The 25,822-nt window shown below is 47.0% G+C and overlaps 1 protein-coding gene across 3 annotated transcripts in view; it reads left to right on the top strand.

Moving 5' to 3' along the window:
- ROCK2 (Rho associated coiled-coil containing protein kinase 2) overlaps positions 1-25,822 on the top strand; it is a 1,440,935-nt gene that overhangs the window by 1,385,120 nt on the left and 29,993 nt on the right. For all 3 annotated transcript variants that reach the window (XM_069605961.1, XM_069605962.1, XM_069605963.1), the window contains one exon: positions 3,859-3,937. In XM_069605961.1, the coding sequence (XP_069462062.1) occupies positions 3,859-3,937 (79 nt within the window). The remainder of the gene's footprint in view (positions 1-3,858; positions 3,938-25,822) is intronic.

Below are 25,822 nucleotides of genomic sequence, written 5' to 3' on the forward strand. Positions count from 1 at the left end.
GACACAGGTGACAAGTAATTATGTTATGACCTATAGGAACATCTTTAAATAATGAAGAACTGCTCAGGAAAGCAGTGTCAATGATGGGACAACATAAAGTGTGGTGTTTCTGATATTTTCAACACCTGCAAGGAGGTTTCCAGGAAACCATACATTTCAAAACCTAGTCTTAACAAGTCCTCATCTCTCTGAGGACACCCTATCCTAGAAAGCATTGTCCAACAAAGAGGCCAACAGAAAAGTCCAAACCTAGTCTTAGCAAGTCTTTAGCCTCCTGTCTAACCCAATACTTAAATGTAAATGTTACAAATCTTGCCTAAGAAAGGAGCTCACGAAACCTTATTCTACAAATGTCCAGCCCTAGTCTGTAAAGCAACACAAAGAAGGTTCTTCTAGGAAGGTTCATACAGGGATTTCTCACAGTCCTGACTCTTCAGGATGCAACTTCAAGCCATTCCACAGCCTCCTATGTCTCAGGCTTCGCTTCCAAGCCTCTCTGCGGTGTCTTATCTTTCAACTCGTATGGAAAGTCTTCTCCAGTACCTCTTGACTTAGCTGGTTGACTCCTCAACCTCATGCTTCTGAACATTTAGGTACAGGCCACTCCACAATCTTAGTTCTCAACATTCACGTACAGGTCTCTCCTCGACCCCTTGGTTCTCAGCATTTTAGTACAGGTCTATGCATGACCTCTTGGGTCTCAGCATTCATGTACAGTTCTCTCCATGCGCTCTGGTTTCTCGGCATTCATAAATAGGTAAATCCCACGATCTCCGATTGCATCTCCACCCTTGTATCTGGGTTGATCATTGTTGCATGACTTCCAACGAAGTGGTCACCTTGTACCATGCGCTACCTCCCTGTGCCTACAGGGAGTGGCGAAGAACAAGTTCCCCCAGCCTGCAACTTTTACTGGTCTCACCCAGCTCCTTTTTAATCGCTTAGGCGGTGTGTACCTGTTGCACGACCTGTAGTTGGCTATTGTAGAAAGTGTGTGGTATTGTCCTCTGATTGTGTTATCCTTCAATTGGCCTTCCTGTTCATTTAAAGCTGCTAACCGTGTCTTCGTGGATTTCACGTGTCTGCCCCCACATATCCCTGTGTTCTGCGCTACAGCTTTTCCTCGTGAGCCGTGATTGCTTTGCCTTCTCTCTCCTTTCAGCGGAAAAATAATGGGGACCCAGCATTTACGGTCTGTGAACTTTAAATGGGGATGTTTGGAAGGTGTAGTTTATATTGTAGTTTGCGACAGGGATGTCCCTGTTGGGTAGTTACCATGTCTTAGAGGGATGGTGAGCATGCATGAGCCTTCTCTATCCACCCTCTGGGAGGCACATGGGGTAGGAGCGAGACAATCCCAGTCCCTTGTGACTTGGCCCCCTCAAGAGAATCCACCAACTCATCACAGCAGGGTTATGAATTTACAGGTAGATGTGTGCATACTTGCACCAAGATTTCTTCTGTGCATCTTCCCACAGCGGTCCAGTTCAAAGACAGTCAGGACCTATCAGTCAGTTCTTACTTTTACCAATAAAGGAAACCATGAAACTGATTTTCCAGCATCCAAAATAAAGGCATCTAAAGTTTTCTACCCCATCACATTTTGAGGCAGAACTCACTTCCCTACTCGTTGCAACAGCATATGAACATGGCCTGGGAAGCATACACAAACCACCTCAATGCCGGGAAATTTCTTCAAGACAGCTTATGTGCCTGGTGGTAGGGCAAATTCTCAGATTTTCTCTACCTCCACTTAGCGTCCCCACTGCAATATGGCTGCTCCAGCTCTTCTGCTTTGGGCCGGGGAGATAGCTTAGGGGAAATGCATTTGCCTTACAAACAAGATGATTATGTACAATATAGGTTCAAGCAATGGTGCTTAGAAGCTAGAGAAATACAGCATTACGCACAATATAAATCGCAGACAAAATAAAAGAAGCAAATCAAATGGAAACTCCTGAAAGAGCTTGTTTGCTCTACAAGAATAGAACTTGGATTTTGACTCTTGCTTTTTCTTTGTGGGAAGAAGATTTGTAATCTGTTTAAAAACCCTAATCTGCAACTATTTAACCTGTTCTTTGCAGTTGGTTTTACAGAGTTCATGGTTGGTCACATTCTTTGCGCCTCTCTTGGCTTTGGAATGAAAAGCAGTTCTTAATGTTCTTAAGGGCAACCTTTGAAGCTCCAGCCTGTAATAAATCACCCACATCGATAAGGGATAGCGTCAATGTCTAAACTACAGAGCGAAAGGAATCCACATGAACAATGGGTTTCCCCTGGAGAAGCAGGGACATTTGTTATTGAGCCCCGCAGTCTTTTTAGCAATATGTGAAGGGGTGAATAATCGAGGTTCTAAAAAAATCAGCCATTTTACTAACTCGGCAAGAAGGTACCATACCAACAATAGCTAAAGGATGTAACCTGGAAGGTACTGAACCACTTATGCCTTAATCACTGAGAGGCAATGCCCCAATAAGTAGACGTCCTCTCCTAGGAGAGCAGATGTAGCATACTGGTTGGTGGAAACACCATAGTCCATTACCAGGTCCCACAGCTGCCCCATGTAAAGAGTGAAAATCCGGAATGACAGGATGGACCAATGAGGCACACTGCAATGCCAACACAGGGGGTGAACCTAGAATGACCCAGCGGGATAGCATGGAATCTGCAAAACAGAAAAGATCTAAACCGCTTCAGAACAACATCCCCCAATGCCAATGTATGTGACCTGAAAAGAAAGTATTGCTTTTGCCGCACCATGTCATAAGCCACTAAGAGATCCAGCAACACTTCTTAACGGGCACGATTGATCCCAGAAGCGGTGGCTCTAGGGGAGTGAATGAGCTTTAGATTGCGGTCAAAGAGAACCCAAAGCGTACTTACTTTGGGGTTGGGGGAGGGAGGGATGCATAGAGGAAAAAATAAATTGGGGAGAGAAGAGGGATGTTAGAGGCTGGCATATAAAGGGGTTTGTTATTTTAGGAGGAGTTGTGCAGAAGTAAGGCATACTGCATGAGGTTTAAATCGATAAAAACCTGCTAACACCTACAAATACCAGGTCTTTGTTTTTCAGTGGAAACCAGAAACATGATTTTCTTGTTTAAAGGCTCGGTTTTTGGAATGCTTTACTTTACATTTTCTACAATTGTTACAGGAAGAGGCCTGGAGTGGGGGTGATGTAACAGTTGGAGCAGACCATCCTTTACATAAGCTTGCAGTGAGGCAGATCTATGGGCTTCCTGACGTTAATAGAAAGAATGTAAGCCAATTGGCATTGTGAAGCCAGTGCCAAATGGCAAGTTATCCATATGGTTGAAGCAAAATTTCTCTTGTGAAGGAAATATTGTTTCAAGTAACGTTTTATACACTGTGACTCTGTTGCTTCAACATGTAACATGCATCAAGAAAATCAATGATTTTTTGGCATACATTTTTAAGCGTAAAAATTAGAAAGCACAGATCCCATGTTTTTTTAAAGCACAGGAAAACCACCACCAAAAATAAAACACAGAAAATAGGAGACCATAATAAAACCTCAAAATGCCACCCAGTGACGGATGGCAGAGTGGCATTTGGAAATTCTTTAGGAGAGGTTGGAATGTATATGGCTCAATATTAATGTACGTATATAAAGCATTGTGTTGAAGATGTGGTGTTGCTTTGTGGTACTGTAATGCACATGTTTGTTTACACTAGCCTTATTGCCTTCATCTACTAATGGTTACTGTCCTAATTATGTAAATAAGTGTCTAATCAACATGCAAGCTGTATTATTGCTTTAAAGAGACTGCTCAAGCTTAGTGAGAGTGGTATTTCGTTTTGACAAAATTTAATCTTTGAAAATCTTTCCTCTTACAGCAAATTGTTCCATGTGCGGCCAGTGACTCAGACGGACGTGTACAGAGCTGATTCCAAAGAAATTCCAAGGATTTTCCAGGCAAGTACATGGGACACGTTTATCAAACACTTGTTTTTATCAGTCTGTGCTCTATTCTCACTTTTAAGAATTGCTTTTTTTTTAAAAAAAAGTCTTATCCCTTAATATTTATTTAATGTACAATATAGCAAGCAACAGAAATGTTAAGCACATTTAATATGCCTGTCATTGCCATCAAGGGTAAAAGAGACCCTTGGGGCTTTGGGTGACCACCTACTATGATATGTCGATCAGAAGGTGGTATACGGGAAAATGCCCCAGAGCCTGTTCCCCCATTCCTGGTCTCTGCATTGTTAGTGAAAGATGCCCCGTAGAAGGTATAGGAGGTAAGATAAGGAATTGCACATTCTCAGTCGCACCCGCACCCAAACTACGATTATGGTTGTTGAATCTCCATGTCAGGACTAACACGTGCTTTCTTGTTGTCTGGGGTTGTCGACTGGGCCCACTGCTTACCCCAGACTTTAGGAGAGGGGCACTGCGGCTTCACCTGTGAACAACTGACAGAACCAAAGTAGGAGACGGAATTAAACCATCTTGAGGCCATTTGGACACCATGACAAAGCCACCTGTTTACAAGAGAACGGACTGAATATTTATTCCCTAGTCCACAGAGCCTTAGGCTTATTAGTGGCAATATACTCACCTCATGACTTTTAAGGAAAGAGGTTTTATGCAGCATTCTACACATGCAAAGTAGTGAGAGATGGACTGAATGCGTAAAGCTTGACGCGCAGACGTGACATTTCTATTCATTGTGAGTCATTACACCTTGGATACTCAAGGTTGTGTACTCTGTCAGTAGAAGGATATGCTTGTAGCTTTGGTGTCAGGTACTTGGTCAATGGAATATATATAATTCAGGCTTTGAAGCAGGCAAGGCCAGTTGGCAATGGGAAAGGATATTTTACTAGAGGCACTCCCTAAAGTTTCTTAAGCAAAACCTTTGTATTGCTAATGCAGCCTATTTAACCATGCAGTAGCTAATATATGTATTTCTTTTCGTCTCCAACATTAGATCCTTCATAGATTCACATGCTGTTGAATATTCCCTGTCATGAGGCTGGGAAATCCTCAGTAGTAATAAAGCAGTTTCAATGAAAACAGGAAACTGTACTCACTTTAGTGTGCTTCTACACTCCTTTTGGGTTATTCACTCTAAGCCAATAAGTAGTGCCTTCCTTAGCTCCAGCCCTGGAGGCCATCTTCAGATTACTTACCGCACATTTAGAGTTGGGAGTCCTCTCTGCAGTCTACATTTTACTCAGTGCTTTTCCACACAAATCTTCTGCCTACAGCTACAAAGTGTATTTCCTTCTACATCTACAGATAAGTATTCTTCAAAACCCGTTCTACATGCAGGCTGAAGAACCTCTATATTGAAGACCGACATGAGGAACGTCTCTATATCCTATATCTGGACCACAATGTAGATACTTTCTCTGTTTGTCAATCCTTTTCAAGTAAAACTCTAAAAGAAAGGCACAGGAAGCTAGTTGTCTGGCTTGATGAAGGCACTATAGCCTCAGACACTGCTCCAGTGAATCGCTCAGTGTCTCTGCATTCTGTCAGGCAGCAAGAAAGCACCACCTCTTTATAGAGATCTGGATCCTAAGAAGAGAGCACCAAAAGCTAATGGGTGAATAAGGATGGTTACACCAGATTTCAGGAGGTTCCTGATGCGCCTCCTTTGACTCACAAATCTGCCTCTTCTTCAAAATCGTCATCTTGTTGACTGCTGATGACTGCAGGTTCATCTAAGGCTATGGTGTCTTCGACAAGTAGATCTTCGTCCACACCTTTGTTCACAAAGCATTCTCATAAACTGTCCACCACAGCATCATCCATGGCCACGCTGATTAAGCCCCCGTGGGCGATCCTGTCTACTACCTTGCCAATGACAACTACAGTATCGACACTTAATATGGTCCCACTGACGCGCTCGTCGACTACCAATCTGTCAACAACTCAGTCGTTGCTTCTGGTTATTCATCCGCCGTCGACGCATCAGTGTCCAGGCACCTCACAGAAGTGTCCTCAGTCTCCAAAGAGATTCAATGTTTATGCTGTAACATTATGTGCCTCCTTCTAATGTCACTCCTTATAATGAGCACACTATTGACACAGATTTTGAAGGCCCAGGGGATGTGTTTTCTGAAGATGATCTACTTGGGCAACCATTACCATTATTGCCACCTCCAGTGCCACTAAAACCATGGCCAATGGAGCAACTTGGTCCCTCCCATTCATTGGGATTATCTGTCCCTTCCCAGCCAAAAGAACAACCTGGTCCCTCAGCACATTATTTGGCCATGGGCATTCTTAGCTCCCTACATACTTTGATGTCAGAGGGTCAAGCTAGAGTTCCTTCCATCCCTCCGAGGGCTGATTCTCTATTGTGAATGCCTTGCAGCCTCCTGCTCCTACTAAGTCTTTCAGACTGCCTCCATCTGAAGAGCATCCATTCCTACACCAACTTGATCCCTCTTCGGACTCTGAATACAAGAGAACATACCACAGGACACTACCTCCACACACACTTTATCTTCTGGGAGTTTGATGACCTAGTATGGGCTGACGCAGACCCGCAGGAATTCCCTCCACATGGATTTGCTCATAGACGAACTAGGCGCTTTTCATACCACTACCCTGAATGGGTGCGAAAATGTTTGCTATCTTACCCACTGAAAAAAGGAAAGAAGGTTTCCTGTTTCAACAGCGAAAAAGGTCACGAAAGACTAAGCTTTCTATTCCCAGAAATCTGAGACCATGTAGTTGTAGCCATGAAGAAGCCCAACTAAAAACGATTGCTTTGACAAAAAAAAAGAGCTCTGTACAGTTTTCCAAAATGTCTACGAACACAGCCCAGTCCCAGTGCTCACAGTGGCTGCACGGAAGAGATCCACTTAACCTTTGTCACCATGTGCCGTCCTTCAACACAAGGAAAGGGAAGGCAGCTTGATGCCTTTGGTAAGCAGATTATATCCATTTCTGCCACCACAACTAAAGCAACAAATTCTCTAGCCATCCTCACTTGCTATGACTGGGAGATGGGGTCCAAAATCGGCCCCATTTTAGACTGCCAGCCGATTACAAAAGGAGAACAAAGGGGGGGTCTGGGAATCTCTCTACCAGCACAAACACAGCCCAATGACCTGTTCTTGGGTGAATAACCCCTGGGAGAGACTCTACCAAGTCTTAAGCTCACTGTCCCTTTCACAGAGAAGAAATGTCCCCGCATATCAGTCTTTGTCCTGCCCAGCGGCAGTATCCGGGTTGGCTAAGGGCTACTAATTTTAAGCCCGACCCCCAAACCAAAGTGTTGAATACGCGTGTTTTAGTGAATACCTATTCGGGAAGAGGGTCGATGACACTTTATAAGCAATCAAAACCGACACAAACCTAGCCAGATCACTTGGCACTCAAGAACAGTGGTGTCCATTTAAATCCTTTCGTTCCAAGCAACGCTTCTCTCATCCTGGCAGGGACTATGACTTCTCATACCGCTCCCAATCATATAAGGGTGTGTGTAGGCCTCTGGAGATCAGTAAACAAATTGGTTGCAGTCATAATGAGGGGGCCACAAATGATGAGGTATGTTGCAGCCCAAGAGTCAATCAGGTTAACCAGTGCCATCCGGAGAGCATTGGCAGTAGATATGGCTAGGGAAATGGGAAGATCAGTAATATGTTTCAAACAACATGCACTCAGAAACCAAGAAACATGCCCGCTAATCCCCGGATGTGCAAGTGGAACATGATCCAAATATATGAAAAGGGATGTGGGTTAGGCACAGAGAAGCTCCTTGTGATTACGATGATAGTCTAAAGCTCCTAATACATAATTGCTGTTGTAGGCACTATCTGCACTAAGCCCATATACAGAACATGCAATGACAGTGTCTGTGAGCTAACTCCCTTGATGGTATTATCAGGATTCGAATTTGAGGGCAGCACGCTAACCTCCCGCTTGTAGCCTTCAAGAGCCTAGTTAGCTTGATACCAACAACTACCAGGAGCTGCTTTTGGCTCCCAAGGCGATCTGATGCTGAACAAACACACATATATGAATTTAACTCTGCATTTCGGACAATTTATAAATACACATTAGGACACATCTACACAACGTTTAAAGCATATGGAGCCATAGATAATGGACAAAATGTTATGTTTGCATCTTATGTGGAAGTTAGATTTACAGAACGCTCTGCACTAGCTCTTTGTTCTCCATTGACAGCTCCTGGTTACTGATTAATGCTGTCTTAATTTTGACTTGGTATTATATAAGGTAAGTTAAAGACAATACTCGCCAGGGAGAGAAAAACCACCTGGAATGTTAGCAAAGCCCATGAACCTTGCTGATCAAACAGGGACCCAGAAAGGCTGTAACAGCAAGGGGAGGATAACCTAATACATAAGTCTCATGGTAAGGGACAAGTATTAATAGTGCTTAAAGAATAGTAAGGAAAAGGCAGTAGGCATTCACACAGAAGTTAGACACAATAGTGTCTTGAAAGATTCCCATTTATGTGAAGTTTTCCCTCCAGTTGTGTACCCCCAACGTTTTGCTGCTGTTTTACACCGTAGTCTGACTTTGCCAGTGGAGCACAGCCTTCTGCTGCACTCCCCTGGGCTTTTCGCTCACTGTTGTGGGGAAACTGACACGCCCTTAAAGATAGTCGGTACTGGCAGACTTTGTTTTCCTTCGTCCTGGTCAATGTTACAACTTTTCTGCAACACATTGCAAGTGCACAATGAACCTTACAGTACAGTGTACTTGGGTCTTACTGTCATTCTAAAGGCCCTAGACACCCTCAAAGGATTTCTTTAGAAGTACAGGTGTGCCTTTGACAGGGCTGGTGGCAGCTTACCTTTTCATATATTTTTAACCCTTTCCAGCCAGGTAATCCATGTTTACAGTGTTTGGCACAAATAGGTGGCCTGGCTCCAAAATGGCCGTGTCACAATTTTCTTTGTCCTGTCCTTTGGCCACCTTGACCCTTCACCTTCCCCAGGTCTAGCCGACCCTGCTCAGTCCTTATTTGGGCATGCATTCCCCTGCGAATGCCAAGATTTTGCGGGCTTCTGCATGCCTTGTGTGTGTGCTTCCAGGATGTGGGTTGGACTGTCTGGTTCCAATACACATCTTGCGTGCCAGAGAGTCTGGTGTGCTGTGAATGTCTGGGACCACCGTGGTCCATGATTGGTCCACGTACGGTGTACCTGTATGTGAGCAGATCTCCCATTGGGTCATCTTCGTTTTGGCGCAAAGGAGATTCTGGGTACACCATACCATGTCGATCTATTGAACGAAGGACAGGATCCAAGTATCCTGAAACTAAGAAGCCGAGTCGAGGAAGCGCTGGTGACCCGCTGGAAGGTTTGGCACCATGAGCCCGCTGGACCCCTCTGCATCTGGCCAAGGCCTTGCGGGATTGGAAGGGGAAGCTCCAGGTAGGTAGGGGCTCTAAGCCTGTGAAGTCCCGGACTTCCAAGTCCAAGGGGGTTTCCACCAACGACTTGAGGGGCGACCCTCCGCGTCGGAAGGTTTTTCGAGGATCTCGGTCCCGGAGTGGTTCCTGCCACTAGTCTTCCTCGTCACGGCACTCCAGGAAGCACTGTCACTGGTCGCCTTCCCCGTCCTCCTTGGAGAATGGTCCCTCGAGGAAGGTTTCGTGCCCTACGAAGTCCTCGACTCCGGAGGAATGTGCGGCGTTTCGAAAATCCATGATGGCGTTTTTTCAATCACAGGACACGTGTCCGGTCACGCCTTCTGTAGAAGCCGGCCAGGATCAGTCTTGTTCCGTGGTTCGCACGCCTTCGGGCTCGGGTTCGCAACGCGACACTCATCGGGAGCCATCGAGGTCCCGTACGGACAAGGAATCAAAAGGTCGCAGGAGACGTGTCTGTAGGTCTCGGTCCTAGTCTCCAGCGGGACCACAGCAACCTATTGAGGGCTCGGGGCCGGCGTCGACTCGTAAGGCGCGTGTCCGTCTGATTCGGACGTCGATGCTTTGCCGTCATATTAGCCCACGGGGCCGTCACCACCTGTGCCGATGCTGAAGCCTTCGGCGATCCTGACGTCGAGGTTGTCGACACTCTCGATGTGAAAGCCTTCGCCGCTATCGGCGCCTTCAGGAATCTTTTCTCGAAATTTGCCGTTGGAGTACCCAGACATCATGGATCCTCCAAGGAAGACTACATCGAAGTCTGTGAGGCTGGTTTTGGCCTCCAGGCCCTCTTCTGTCCCCAGACCTGGGTTTCAACCCCCTCTGGATGATATTTTTGAAGAAGAGGAAAGGTCTGAGGTTGCGGAACCTGGTGAACTTGATGATGCTCCAATTTTTTCTGAGGGCAGTCAGTTGGAGGAGTTGAGGCAAACCCTCCATGATGCAAGTGGACTGGACACTTCCCCAGAAGTGGAGTTTGGTAGACCTGAGCCTGGGGCTCATGCAGAGTCTTCTTATAGGAGCCTCATGGCACGAGTCTCAAAGTATCTGGGCTGGTTTAGTCCTCCAGAAGACTTTGTGCAGGATGATCTGACAGACATCTTGGATCAAGGTCCGTCCTCTGACCCTGTTTTGCCATTTCACTCTACCTTGCAGAAAAGGGTGGCAGCTGCTTGGCAGTGCCCAGAATCTCTTCCGGCTGTGAATAAAAATCTTACTAAGAAATACCACTCTTCCGTTAGCGACCCCAGCTATTTGTCTACTCGCCCCACTCCTGAGAGTTTGGTGGTTCAGGCGGCTACGGCCACCTTGAGGAAGGCGGCGTACCCTACCATCCCTCCGGATAGGGAATACAAGCACTTCGACGGTTGGGCCCGGAAGGTATTTTCTGTTGGGAGCATGGCCTTGAAATCGGCCAACTCCACGTGTGCCTTGGCAAAGTTCTCACGCACTCTGTGGAATTGTTTCTTTGGCGGCTGAGCATATTCCCAAGGGGGGAAGAAAGGGATGGTTTCCTTGCTCTCGTGCAAGACAGCAAGGATGCTATGTGGGAATCCCTTCAGTCGTGTTTGGATTTGGCCGACAGTTTTAGCCGATCCATAGCTGCGAGCACTGTGATACGCAGATTTGCGTGGTTGGCTAAGTTGGGGTTTGCTCCGTATGTGCAGGCCTGCCTTCTCAACATGCCCTTTGATGGCACACATTTATTCGGCAGCAAGGCTGACGAGAGCCTTGAGAGGTTGCAGACCTCAAAAGCTGTTGCAAAGTCTTTGAGCGCCACACTGCGTCAACCTCAGCCTTTTCATACTAGGGGACAGCAGTGGAGGGGAGGTTCCTTTGGGTACTACTCCTCCTTTGGTAGTACGAGAGGGGCCACAAGTCAAAGGGGCAAGCGGAAAGGTACCCTTGGTGGACGAGGAAATCATGGTGCCAGAGCCGCTCAGGCAGCTGCCTCTTTGCCTTCAGGCACTACCGCAGCTGCTTCCAAACAGTCATGAGGCCATGTCCCATGGTTTGCCGGTTGAGGGCAGACTGTCTCAGCATCTCAAAGAATGGCGGCCATTACTTCAGATGTGCGGGTGTTGGATACCATAGCCCACGGCTACTGTCTTCCCTTCCTTCAGCAGCCTCACGACAATCCACCAGGGAAACTCTTTGAAGCTTCCGGATCCGCTCCTTGAGCAGGAAATCTTGTCCCTGCTGGAGAAAGGCGCTATAGAACTGGTGCCTGTAGCGGAGAAGAACAAGGGATGGTATGCCCCTTATTTTTTGATCCCAAAGATAGACGGGGGTTTGGACTTGCGTTGGTTGAACAAACTCCTCCGGAAGGACAAGTTCAAGATGGTCACTCTTTCTCAAGTCCTCCAGGTCCTTCAACTTCAGGATTAGTTGGTGTTTCTGGACCTCAAGGATGCTTACTTCCATGTGCCGATCCATCCCGTGCACAGGAAATACCGGAGGTTTGCCGCTGGCGACTCGCACTTTCAGTTTCGAGTCCTGCCGTTTGGATTGACCTCCCCCCCGAGGGTCTTCACCAAGCTCATGGTGGTGGTGGCAGCGTACCTCAGGCGAGGGGGGGCGGGGGTTCACGTCTACCCCTACCTGGACGACTGTCTGATCCAGGCGTGCTATCCCAAGCTAGCTTTGGATCATCTCGGTGTCACCTGCCTGGGCTTCTCCCTGAATTTCAAGAAGTTGCACCTGACACCTTCCCAACAGCTCCAGTACATCGGGGCTGTGCTGGATACGTCCTTGGGGAAGTGTTTGCTTCCCAAGGTAAGGGCTCATCACATTGTACAGTTGGTGGACAAGTTTCAACTTGCCCAGAGTCTCCCGGCTTTCAAATTCTTAAAGTTGCTCGGCCTCATGGCTTCCTGCATTTTTCTGTTGCCAGAGGCCAGGCTGCAGATGAGATCCCTGCAATGGGTCCTCAAGATGCAGTGGTCGCAGTTCTCCAGCAAGATGACGGATTCTGTTACGATCCCACGTTCACTCTCCCAGGACCTTCTGTGGTGGGTGAACAAAGGGAACCAGATGAAGAGGGAACCGTTTTGGCAACTGTAGCAAGAGGTGACTGTGGTGACTGACGCTTCACTCACAGGATGGGGTGCTCATGCCAACAACTTGACCAACATTGGTCGTTGGTCTCCGTCGGAGTCCAGACTCCACATCAGTCTGTAAGAGCTGAGAGCCATCAGGCTAGCCCTGAAGGCTTTTCTGCCCTCGGTACGGGGGAAGAGTGTCCTGGTCATGATTGACAACACAGTGGCCATGCATTACCTCAACAAAAAAAGGGGGGGGCAGGGTCATTCCTGTTGTGCAGAAAGGCAATGCAGCTCTGGTTCTGGCCATCCAGCAGGAAATTCGTTCTCGGCAGTTCATCTGGCGGGCGCAAATGCGGCGACGGATGCTCTGAGCAGGCAGAGTACAGTCTCTCGCGAGTGGAAGTTGGCTGAGGAAGTCCTTCAGGAGATCTTCACCTTTTGGGGAACCCCACAGGTGGATCTCTTCACCACCAGTATCAACCGGAAGTGCGAGAGATTCTGCTCAAGGGAATTTCCTCTAAGAGGAGCCTTAAGAGACGTGTTCGTGGTGGATTGGTCATTCACACGGCTGTGCGTGTTTCCTCCAGTCCCCGCCATTCCTGAAGTGTTGCGGAGGTTACGGAGGTTCGGTTCCTGCATGATCCTCATTGCTCCAGATTGGGCCATCCGGGAAATGTCCATCTGCACTCCACGCCGTCTTCCCCACAGAGAGGTTCTGCTCTTGCGCGGGGGGGGGGGGTTAGGTTCTCCATCCAGAGGTCAAGACGCTCAACCTTCACGCTTGGTATCTGAAAGGTTGAGGTATAAGGATTGGGACCTCCCGGATGACGTGATGGATGTGTTGCTTTGGGCCAGGCGGCTTGCAACAAAATCCCTGGTGCAAGGATCACAATGTTGATCCTTTTCAGTTCTCCATTCCTATGGTTTTGTCTTTCTTGCTTTCTTTGGCCCACAGGGGCCTTCAAGTGGGTACCATTAAAGGTTACCGGGCAGCGCGGTCTATCTTTAAGCACTCGTCTGAAGAATGTTCTTACTTCAAGATTCCTTTGATTTCTCAGTTTCTTAAAGGAATGACTAATGTATTCCCGCCGTCCCCTTTCCAGGTGCTGGTTTGGGATTTGAATTTCGTTTAGAGATTTTTCATGAGTGCTCCATTTGAACCTTTGCACTCTTGTCCTTTGAGATTACTGTCCTTGTGTTCTTGGTTGCGGTTACTTGGGCTAGCAGAGTGAGTAAATTGCAGGCACTTTCAGCTAAGCCACCCTTTACTGTGTTTCACAAGGACAGGGTTGTACTGCGAGTACGTCCTTCTTTTCTACCTAAGTTAGTCTCTGAATATCATTTGAGTCAAAAGGTGGTTCTTCCATCTTTCTACCCTCCTTCCTCATCTTGGTAAGGAAGAGGAGTGTCTCCATCGGTTAGATCCTAGGAGAGCTCTTAGCTTTTACATTTCTAGGATGTCCAGGGTCAGAGTGGACGATCAACTCTTTGTAGGATATGCTGGACACCGATTGGGCCAGGCTGTTACCAAACAGACCTTGTCCAGGTGGATTATCCTTACCATTACGGAGTGTTACCGGTTGGTGGGTAAAGACCCTCCTGAAGGGTTGAGAGCTAATTCCACTAGGGGCATGGCTACTTCCACCGCCCTCCAGCCGGGTGTTCCTATTAGGAATATTTGTGATGCCGCTACTTGGGCTTCAATCCATACATTTGTAAAACATTATTCCCTGGATACAATCCATGGTCAGGAGATGAACTTTGGGAAGGCGGTTCTTTATTCCGCAATCTAATTGGGTATTCTAAATTCTTTTCCCTCCTCCATTTACTGGTACTGCTTTGAGTCTGTCAAAGATGTGGAATGCATTGGAGGACACAGTACATTCGAAGAACAAGTTACTTAGCAACTGGTAACGTTCTTTTGACTGGATGTTTCTCCAACGCATTCCACATCGCCCTCCCAGCCTGCCCCTCAGGAGAATTTCCTATGCGATTGCAGCTTCCGTTTCCGCAAGGCTAAGTGCAGTCCAGCAGGCATCAGAATGGGGTCACACGTTCTGGGGGGAAATAACTTAAACTGAGGCTACGGGCGCCATGCGTCCTATTTATAACATCCTGTGACATCGTCCTCGACGGAGGCCCTCGAGGGACAAGGACCTGACGCCATCGACGCAGGACGCCATCTGCCGAAAAAGTTTCCGAAGTGCACAGCTGTGGACATCACATGTCAAAGATGTGGAATGCATTGGAGGAACATCCAGTCGAAAGAACGTTACCAGTTGATAAGTAACTTGTTCATCTAAGGGACCTCGACACGTGAAGGACCATGGGTACAGTGATTGTCACACTAAGGATAGTAGTACTCGCATGCCCTGTCGATGTCCCTATTCCAATTTCGAAAACAACTTTAATACTCTGCAGCTTCCACTGGATGTCGGCCTATGCACAGCATGTGTATCTGAGCAGATGCAAGCTTCAGAAATACGATTATGGTGAATAATGTATCTATCTATAGATATATATATTTCTGAGGCTTGTGGAATCTGCTTGGATCACATGCTGTGCATAGGCCGACATCTAGTGGAAGCTGCAGAGTATTAGTTTGTTTTTCGAAACTCGAAAATGGGCGTCGACACAGGGCATGCCAGTAATACTATCCCTAGTGTGACGTCCACTGTACCCATGCTCCCTCACACGTCTAGGACCCTCAGATTGTTTTTTTCCACCAGCATTCCGCGGAGTTCCCTGGCTTTTAGCCATAATTTTGCAAATAGTATAATATTTCCCTCTTTCTTCCATTCCCACGTCGAGTCACCGAATTTCCAAGCTCGACATCGGCCCGGAGAAGAAAACGACCGTCTAGAGCTGCACAACGGACTTTGGGCCTTCGAAGGCCTCTGCCCTCGGTCCTTCAAGTAGGGAGAGTGGCGGTGGTACATACTCTACACTCACATATATTTATATATATATTCCTACACACACTAGCCCGCTGCCACAGGATGCATGTGGAGGGTACCCCTTTCCAATTTTGCCCCAAGTGCAACCGCAAGTACCCTTGGGTTGACAGACACGCCACCTGTAACCTCTGCTTGCTGAGGGACCACCCCAAGGCGAACTGCAGAGCATGTAGCCGGTTCAAGGTTAAGACTCTAAAGGACCGTTCGACCAAACGTTGGGCCCACCATGCCAGGCAACGAGAGGCCATGGAAGTGGAGGGCACCTTCAGTGATGGCAGCGACGCCGTACAATCGGACGGCGAGGGCAACGTGGCATCGAAAGACAGCCAAGCGCACCTCGAAAGGTTGTCCGGCAGGGCAGCTATGGGGAGCACACCCGGTGACACGGGCGCTACCCAAATCACTTCCACTAAACACTCGAAGTCCAACCGAGACTCGACGCGCGTGCCGAGTTCTCGGAAAGAGGCACACAAAGAACGGTCCACTGAATTGGTGTCCTCTGGGCGTTCTCAGTCAAGATCGACGCATGACACCAGGCAACCATCCACTGTTGCCAAGAGTGCCTCACTCACTAAAGTTATGGAGGTACGATCGTCGGAAGACGAAGCCGACCACCATCCCCAGGCCGCACTCCAGGAGTCCGCGTCAGCAGACCACTCGACGCCTGCTCCCAGATCCTGACGTCCTCACTCTAAGGAAAGGGACTCTACCGCCGAATCTCGGCACCAGACGTCGAAAAGCTCAGAGAAGGTGAAAACGCCAGGGAAGCACTCTTCCACTCATGGGGTGGGGGGAAAACAGAAGAAGAAAACATCTCAGCCTTCTTCTACACCTCTGCTACATAAAGACAGTGCTAAGTCTTCTGATAAACAGCTAGCCAAGACCCCTGCACAAGCCCATAGGTCCAGTCAGGTCACAGCAGGGAAACCCTCCCAGGAAAGGGTAATCCCCAGCTCCAAAGAATGGTCCAGTGAGGATATAGACAGTTATGTCTAAAATGCCATCCCTAGCAGACATCTATGCCACGAACCCAGATCCCTTCCTCTCCTATACCCCTGACTGGGCTACTCCCTCAGGGTCTAGGGACCCGCAACCCCCTGGTAAGAAACCTCGAGTTGAGGCACCAACGCAAACTCGGTCTTCTGACCCTTTCTACGTACAGCCATACACTCAGTATAGTGAGGATCCACTACAATATGAGGATCCAGAATTGGTAACGTTGGACGACCAAACTGGGGTGGACTACTATGAGGATGACGAGGACAAAGAGGAGGAGGGAGATGACCCAGAAGTCTACAGAATAGACTCCCGGTAGGCAAAGGACCTAAGGTTACCAACTCCCCAATCGACAACCAACCTCTCCTAAATGAGGTTTTGTCTAGAGTGGCAGAACACTTCCACATAGACACTCGGGGAGCACAGGAGGAGAGGGACTTTGCCGAGGAACTAGTAGAAAAGAAACCCATTGCCCAGGCCATCCCTATTCTCCAGTCTATACAAAGGAGAATTGATCCTTCCCTTCTCAATCGTAACCTCACCAGGGCGGTAAACCCCAGAATCGAAAAATTGTTCAGGGCATCCCAATCAGACCCGCTTTACATAAAGGGGCAACTGACCTGACTCCCTGGTAGTGACTAATACCCAGAAGAGGGCGGGAACACCCCTATCTTCGTCTGAGGCTCCCCCCGACAAGGAGAGCAAAAAGATCTACGGGTTGGGAAGGAAGGTAGCCTCCACTTCCGCCTACCAGGCAAGGATTGCCAACTGCACCACCCTGTTGGCTAGTTACAACTGCCACCAGGGGGATCAAGTTGCTGCACTCATCGACTCGGTACCAGAACCTTTAAAGGGCCAGTTGCCACAGGTTGCGTCGGAGGGGAGAGCCGTGTCCGGTTGCATCCTTAAGGCAACCTTTGATGCTGCGGATAACGCTGGCAGGCTAATAGCAGAGAGTACTGTCATTAAAAGGCATGCTTGGTTAAGACAGTCAAGGTTTAAACCCGAGACACAAGCATCCTTAGTGGACATGCCAGTGGAGCCCAATCTACTGTTTGGCAAGGCGGTAGAGGACGCATTAAAAAATGCCAAAGATGAGTATGAGACTCTGAAATCCCTGGGACAGTTGACCAACAAACCCCCTAATCAAAGAGGGAATGGCAACTTTCATCGCCCACGCGGCCAAAATTCACAAAGAGGCCCCAACTATTCTCAGGGGCAGGGTACATCATGGGGTACCAACCAGCGTCTACCCAGAGGTACAACAGGGGAAACAAGAGGGGCCGTGGTAAGGGAAGAGGCAGCCCCAGCATAGGCGGCACGCCTCCCGCTAAACAGTGATGCCGAGATCAGGGTCCTTTCCCACGCATCTCCAGTAGGGGGACCCATTACCAACTTCACCCAAGCTTGGGAAGGGATCACATCAGATGGGTGTTGTCCACAGTGTCCGCAGGATATTGCATAGAACTGCTTGAGCGTCCCCGAAACCACCCCTCACGCCAAAAAGTACATTCCTTAGACCACCAGAAGATCCTCCTCAAGGAGTTCGTCAATCTTCTAGAAAAGGACGCGATCAAACTCGTCCCGGGCAAACAGGTAAACAAGGGTATTTATTCAACTTACTTCCTTGTGCCAAAAAAAGATCTGACAATGCGCCCAGTTTTAGACTTACGCCCTGCAAACAAGTATGTCAAGCCCCAAAGGTTTTGCTTGACTACTCTCCAAGAGGTAATCCCCCTCCTAAAAAAGGGGGATTACATGGCAACATTGGACATGAAAGATGCCTATTTTCATATTTCCATGTTCCCAGCGCACAGAAGATTCTTGCACTTCAAGGTGGACGGTCAGCACTACCAGTTCAAGGTGCTGCCCTTCGGTATAGCCTCGACTCCAAGGGTATTCAAGGTTCTGGCGGTGGTGGCGGCACACCTACGCAGGGAGGCAATCCCAGTGTACCCTTACCTGGATGCCTGGCTCATCACGGGGGAGACCCCAGTAATTTGCAGTCAAACATTCAGAAAACGATCGACCTCCTCTTCGAATTGGGTTTCTCCATAAACGAGAAAAAATCAAGCCTGGTGCCAAGCACCTCCAAACAGTTCCTAGGAGCTGTACTAAACACTCAAGAGGGGTTGGCCTTTCCATCGGAGGAAAGAATTTGTAATCTACTACTGCAAATTCCTCTATATCTGCCCGGTCGCCAGATAACAGTGCGCAAAGCGATGCGTTTGCTAGACATGATGGCGTCATGTATTTACCTGGTCCCCCGCACGCGCCTGCGCATGCGTCCCATGCAATAATGGTTGGCGAAACAGCGGTCTCAGGCAAGTGGTCAGTGGGACGATCTAGTGTTCATTTCTCCAACACTGGTACAAAGTCTTCACTGGTGGTCAAGAAAAAAAACTGTCAAAGGGGAAACCCTTTTACGATCCAGAAGTACAGGCTGTAGTCACTACAGATGTATCCCTGTCAGGGTGGGGAGCACACCTCCTTCACCACACAGCTCAGGTTCTCTGGTCTCACACAGTGGCCAAGAATCATATCAATCTGCTAGAGCTTCTGGCAGTATTCAGAGCGCTTCGAGCCCCACCTGTTGAACCTGTCAGTGCAGATCTTAAGAGACAGCACGACAGCGATGTTCTACCTAAACAAGCAGGGAGGGACTTGTTCGCCAAATCTGTCCAAGCTTGCCCAGAAAATTTGGATATGGGCACTCAGACGGAGCATTTACCTGGCATCTCAACATGTTCCAGGGAATCTCAATTCACTAGCAGATTCCTTGAGCAGAGATCCTCTCCCAAGAGAACACGAGTGGTCTCTACACAGAGAAGTCATAGAAGACATCTTCTCACAGTGGGGTTTCCCTACTATAGACCTTATCGCCACAAGCGAAAACAGACAATGCCCATACTTCGCATCCAGGTTTCCCCAACCAGGCTCCAAGGGGAGCACCCTGTGGACGAACTGGTCAGGGATGTTTGCTTACGCTTTTCCACCAACTCCTCTAATGAGGAAGGTGGTCAACAAGATGCACAGAGAATCGATGACGCTCATCCTAGTTGCTCCCATGTGGGCGAGACAACCGTGGTTCCCACACCTGCGCAGGCTAGCAGCGTGCAAACCCATCAGGCTCCCGTGCTGGTACAACCTACTATCCCAGCACCAAGGTCAAACAGTGCATCCTCAACCCAGCTCAATGAACTTGGCAGATGGCTCCTGAAGTCATAGAGTTTGGACACCTCAACTTACCACAGAGGTGCATGGACATCCTAAAGGAATCTAGGAAGCCCAACACTAGGCACTGTTATTTTGACAAATGGAAAAGATTTGTTATCTGGTGCCAGAATAAGCAAATCAACCCAGTGGATTGCACTCTTTCCACTATTGTCACCTACATGCTCCACCTGCTGGACGCAGGGTTGGTATTTAATTCACTAAAGGTACACCTGGCAGCTCTGTCAGCATACACCACCTCCCATAACAAGGTATCGTGGTGGAAAGTACCAGTGGTTAAAGCCTTCATGGAAGGGGTAAAGAGACTCCACCCTCCAATTGCTAACCCACCACCAGGATGGGACCTTAATGTGGTGCTGGCTAAACTCATGGGCCCCCCATTCGAGCCCATGCATAAAAGCAGTCTCAAACACCTGACATATAAAACTGCCTTCTTAGTAGCCATTACATCGATAAGAAGGGTCAGTGAAATTCAGGCTCTGTCAGTGCAGGATCCTTTCTTTACTGTTCATAAAGATAAATTGGTTTTACGAACACACCCTAGGTTTTCACCTAAGTTTATTTCTAAATTCCACATTAACTAGTCCATTGAGCTCCCTGCTTTCTTCCAAGAACCCCAAAGCTCTGCTGAGGTAAAACTACACACCCTAGATGTGCGTAGGGCGGTCCTATACTATGTAGACAAGACCAGGCCGCTAAGGAAAACAGACCAACTGTTTGTCTCTGTAGCTACAAGCAGACAGGGAGATCACGTCTCTAAATGTGCCATCTCTAAGTGGATTAGAAATTGTATCCAGCTGTGTTACTCCCTTTCTGAAAAAACTCTGCCTTTCACGCCAAGAGCCCACTCTACAAGAGGCATTGGGGCCACTCTGGCTTTCATTGCAAATGTACCCCTTGACCCCATTTGCAAAGCAGCTATGTGGAGCTCTATTCACACTTTTACTCAGCACTACTGCATTGACACTCATTCCAAGACAGATACTCAAGTGGGGCATGCGGTTCTAAGACATTTATTTGCTCATGACCCTTCTCACATCCCACCTCCTTCATCTAACACTGCTCACTAATCTATGCACAGCATGTGATCTAAGCAGATTTCACAAGCCTCAGAAGGGATACATTACTCACCGTAATCGTATTTCTGATGCTTGTATCTGCTTTGATTCACATGCAACCCACCCTTCCTCCCCTCTGAGAGAAGGCGCATGGATGCTTGTAGTCTTATCTTTCTACCTGCTTGGATAATCTGTACTCGCGCTACTCCTCATGCTACCTCATGTCAGAAAAAATACAATCTGAGGGTCCTAGACGCGTGAGGGATCGTGGGTACAGTGGACGTCACACTAGGGATAGTATTACTGGCACGCCCTGTGTTGACGCCCATTTTCGAGTTTCAAAAAACAAACTGTAATACTCAGCAGCTTCCTCTAGATGTCGGCCTATGCACAGCATGTGAATCTAAGCAGATACAAGCATCAGAAATACGATTACGGTGAGTAATGTATCCCATATAACAGATAATAGTGTGACTTGTACTCTAATCTGGGCTGCAAGATGTCGAAGAGGAAAGCCCTTTATGATGTTGCTTACAACAGTTTAACAAGAAACCTGCATATTCCGACAACTGAAGTCAATGTCTTGTCTTCAGAAATAGAAACACTGTTAAAAGATATGCCTGCCACATATTTGGCTCATATATTTTCAGAAAACTGTACACATCCTAAAAACCCTGCTATTTATCTTGAGGGGCATGAATCTGACTCTATTTCTCCAGCTACCTAAATTGAACTTCAAATTCAGCCGCTACGCACTATAGAATCCTTGCTGACTAATGATTGTTCTCACTCCCCTCCGAAAGCTTCACCTCATGTAACAAAGGAACGTATGGCCCCTGGTATGAAAGAGATTCCTAGGGGGGCACAGTTCAACAGGAGGGTCATAATAGTCGTGCCCAAAATGTTCCTTCTTAACCTTCCAATACAACCATGACTAGTCCCATGGAGAATGACAATTTGGGAGCCAACACAGTCACCCAATCGTTAACGGTGGCCCACCACTATGGTACAAACTTGCCGTCATTACCAAATATTACACCAATGCCCCTTAACAAGGACTTTGGTCAACTTGCTGTACTACAATTTCCTCCACTCTGCAAATGCTGCCTCATTTGTAAATCCTCATGACATAATACTAAAACTAATATAAACAATATGAAACTGCAATTAGTAGTCATAACTCAGTTGGAGAAACTAGTGGCTGCTGGGCCAACCCCGAGATCTCATTCGGCCATCCTCTCTAGTTCTGTTTTCCTCCGTTAGCATAAAACAATACTCCACTGCTACCTCCCATGACCAATCTACCCCCCCCCCCACCAATAGATCCACATTGCCAGTCTTCCCCTATCGACTCTATTGTTCCTCCAAGGACCTGTCCAGCAAAGTCAAATTCTATTTCCTGCCAAGGGCCAAAACAGCAGCCAAAGGGTGTAGGGGGGCGGGGTTATCTTTAAATTGGCCCCTGATGGCCTCAAACAGATCTCTTACCCCCAAAGATCTATGGCAAGGCCTTATCATTGTACATGACAAATGTCCAGGAATTCTAGAGAGGTTCAGGTGAACATCTTGAGTCATAATAAAGCAATCTACTGGCTGCGACCACTCGAAGGGCTGTTTATCAGTTATACGCTCTGATATTAGCAAAGCCTACTAACTCCAACTATGACTATATTCAATTGGTACTTGCATCAGAACATCTAGTAAAAGGCCTCTTATCAATCGAGTGTTGTACTTTGCCACCTTTGGGCTTGCAAATGGTTTTTAGACCTTTTCCCCCGTAGTGAGACTGATCGGAAGGCCCAAGCATTACCACCCACTGGGGTTCTCATTCATCTGACATCTGAGCCAGAAAAGAGAACCTTTACTGCATTTGCCTCCCAAGAAGATCCTTGATATAATGAAGGACCGAAATGAGCCAGGGACGACCCCTCTTCTGCCTCCTAAGCAATGAGGATTCAGTATCCATTCTTTCTTGGAATATAAGAGGGTTGATTAGCAAAACCTGGGACCCCGATTGGCACACATTTTTAGAACAAAGTATAATGATCTGCCTCCAGGAAACTTGGATGTCTGAACCAATTCATAAACCCTATTATCGCACCTTCTTTCTTCCAGCACAAAAGCAGGCAAAGGAAGAGCTAAAGGTGGATTATTGATGAGGGTACATGTTGGCGTTGGGCTATTGTGTAAGTCTGTAGAACTGGAGACCCTCCCCCGACCCCTCCTGACCTACTGTGTGGCGCTTGAGCTCAAGGGGGAGGTCTAACTGTCCTGATTATGAATATATACCCAAACCCGAATCAATTAGCAATCACTGAGCTTGAGCAGACATTGGCCCTTGTATCGGGCTCCATTGATATGGCCACTAATTAGGGCCCTAATCGTGGGGGGTGATTAACTGCCAGCTTGAATGCACAAACCAGTACTCGGCTGTTCTTGCCATAGATGAGGATATATGGGACATTCCAGACCCCCAGTCCCCCCTCCAATGCATAATACCCCTTCGAACCTGCAACAGACGTTTTTCTTATGACTCTCTGGACCATTCGACGTTCCGAGCACAAAATAAGCAGAGTTTAATTTACTATATTTGTATAGAAATGTAGATCAATGGGGCCTGATTAATTCTTTTTATGTCATAGAACGCCTGGAAAGTGATCATGATCTGTTGATTGCCTCTCTGTTAACTGCGGAAATAATCTACTCATTCTAGGCTACAACCGACGGCTAATCTAAAAGCTTTCAGGTGGCAATCATTAATCGATCCCACATTATTATGTCCTGTATGTGTGGAATTGCTGCTGCTCTTAGAAGAATATTCGAAGCCCAATGCAGCTCTTACATCGTCTGATTTGTATGACTCTCTAGTGAGGCGGTTACTGCCTCTACTAACTGGAAATGCTAAATCGAAGCCCAATCGACACCAAAAACATCAAGGTTTGGTTTGACCAAGAGTGCAAGAAAGCCAAATTGGTTCTCCTGCAAGAATAATAGTCATCCAAAGAAAGAAACACTTATAAAAGAAAGGACTACAAGTACTTAATTGAAAAGAAGGAAGCCAAAGTCCTTGGAGGCTATCTGTCTATCTCTCCCCTATGCAGCCAAATCTCATAGGACCAAAGACTTTTGGCAGATAATAAGTACTGAACTACGTCCAGCTAGTGGCCATTCTTCTTGTAACATTCCGCCCCAGTTCTGGCACAATTATTTCCAGTCCAGTCCTCGAGGAGGGGAACTCAATCACATCTTATTGGGAACCCATAGAGAACTTAATTCAGGAGACAGACATTACTTCTGCCAGTAAATCTCATTATCTAGCCTTTCATCCATTGGCAGTCAAAGTCTATTGCTTCCCAAAATTCAGGCAAAGCCTCTGCCCCAGATTATTTGTCAGCAGGTCTCTTGAAGAGAAATATTGATATATTGGTCCCCTTCTTTTAAAAGTTTTTTAATTGTATAAATAGATCCTACTCCCCACCTCGTAGCTGGAAGGGAGCAACAATAGTGGCAATCTATAAGAAGGGAGACAGAGGTTCCTTCGAACTATAGACCGATATTGTTGATGGATTCCTTAGCCAAAATGTACTCTAAAATCATATTGTATCAACCTGAAGAGTGGACTGACAATTTTCATATTCTTCCTTTAGTCCAGGACGGTTTTTCCCAAAGGTTGTCTCTACTATAGACCAGTCTTTTAGACTATATCACATTCTGCAGACATTTGTGAAACTGAAGAGACAAACCATGTAATGGCATTCGTAGAACTGCAGACTGCTTTTTACACTGTTCCTAGAATGCTACTATGGCAGACCCTAAAAGAGCTACCAATCTTTGTCGTGCCATAAAATCCCTATATATCAACAAATACGCCAGCGTACGGTGGGGATCGAAGTCGAATCAACTGACCCAGTAAATATCAATGTCTGAGTGAGGCAGGGTTGTGTGCTGGCACCTCTGCCATTTCTTTTATATATAAGTGACATAGCAACTGCAATATACAACAGAGCGGTGGATGCTCCATCCCTAGGCCAAATTAAATGGAGTCTTTTATTATTTGCGGATCATGCTGTAATACTAGCTAAAAGCCTTGCTGGCCTACAGCATCAGCGTTCTGCTTTTGCATCCATATGCAGGAATAAAGGCTGAACAATCAACACTTTTGATATATCATCCAGCGGGCTGTGGCCACCATGTACTACCAACATGTTTCCTAAATAATCGGCTATTGGACTCGGTCGACAGTTTTGAATATTTAGGAATAACTTTTTGTAACAAATTGAATTGGGCCAATCAATTTGACAAAAGCAACATGACAGCTGCCAGAAAAGCTGGTGCTGTAGCAAACTTTTCCTGCTTTGTCGGGAACCATTCCTCACTTGCTTTAAAGGTATGTAAAGTGCACTCCATTCCAGCAATTCCATTTGGATCAGAGCTATGGGGACATGCATCTTGTACCAAAATCCATATTACGGAAAATAAATAAATAAATGAAGCACCTAACGGGTTTACCCTGCAGTGCACCCTCTGTACCAGTAGCCTTAGAATTAGGCCTAACAGAGGCCATATATGAAATCATGCTAAGGCTGCTGATATACTGTTTAAAAATGTGGAACCTAAACACTTTGACCTCCTACATAGAGGGTGTCTTTGATGTATTAAAGTCTAATGGTGGTTATTCTTTTCCTTGGGTCAAATATGTGAAATAATGCTTACGAACACAGCGTTTGGAGCTCTGTGGAATGAACCAACAAAATATGGTACCAAGTCCAAAGGCGTTTTGGGGAAAGACAATTTAGACTCATGTTATTCTCGACCCCCCCATCAACAAACTATATTTTAGTAAAAATGCATATGGGCATGGAACCCTATTTTGACTGCCCCATGACAAATGAAAGTTCTATATATAAAGCTACGTCTAAATATCTTGCCTCTCGCTATGATCACTGCTCACTGGGGAGTGGTCATTGTAACAAAATCCCACTGTGCAAACTAGAGGATGAAGATGAAAGGAATGTTCTGCTTACGTGCCCTCTATATGAAGGTGCTAGACGCAAATGGCTTAGGCCAATTCTTAATCAGTACTGCAGCTGTCAAATGAAATCTAATCCAGCCCTTTCATTGTTCTTTGCAAGGAAGAAATGTGTGCC

This window comes from Ambystoma mexicanum, chromosome 4p (genome assembly GCF_040938575.1).
Source record: "Ambystoma mexicanum isolate Mex_15411 chromosome 4p, UKY_AmexF1_1, whole genome shotgun sequence".
NCBI classification, from domain to species: domain Eukaryota; kingdom Metazoa; phylum Chordata; class Amphibia; order Caudata; family Ambystomatidae; genus Ambystoma; species Ambystoma mexicanum.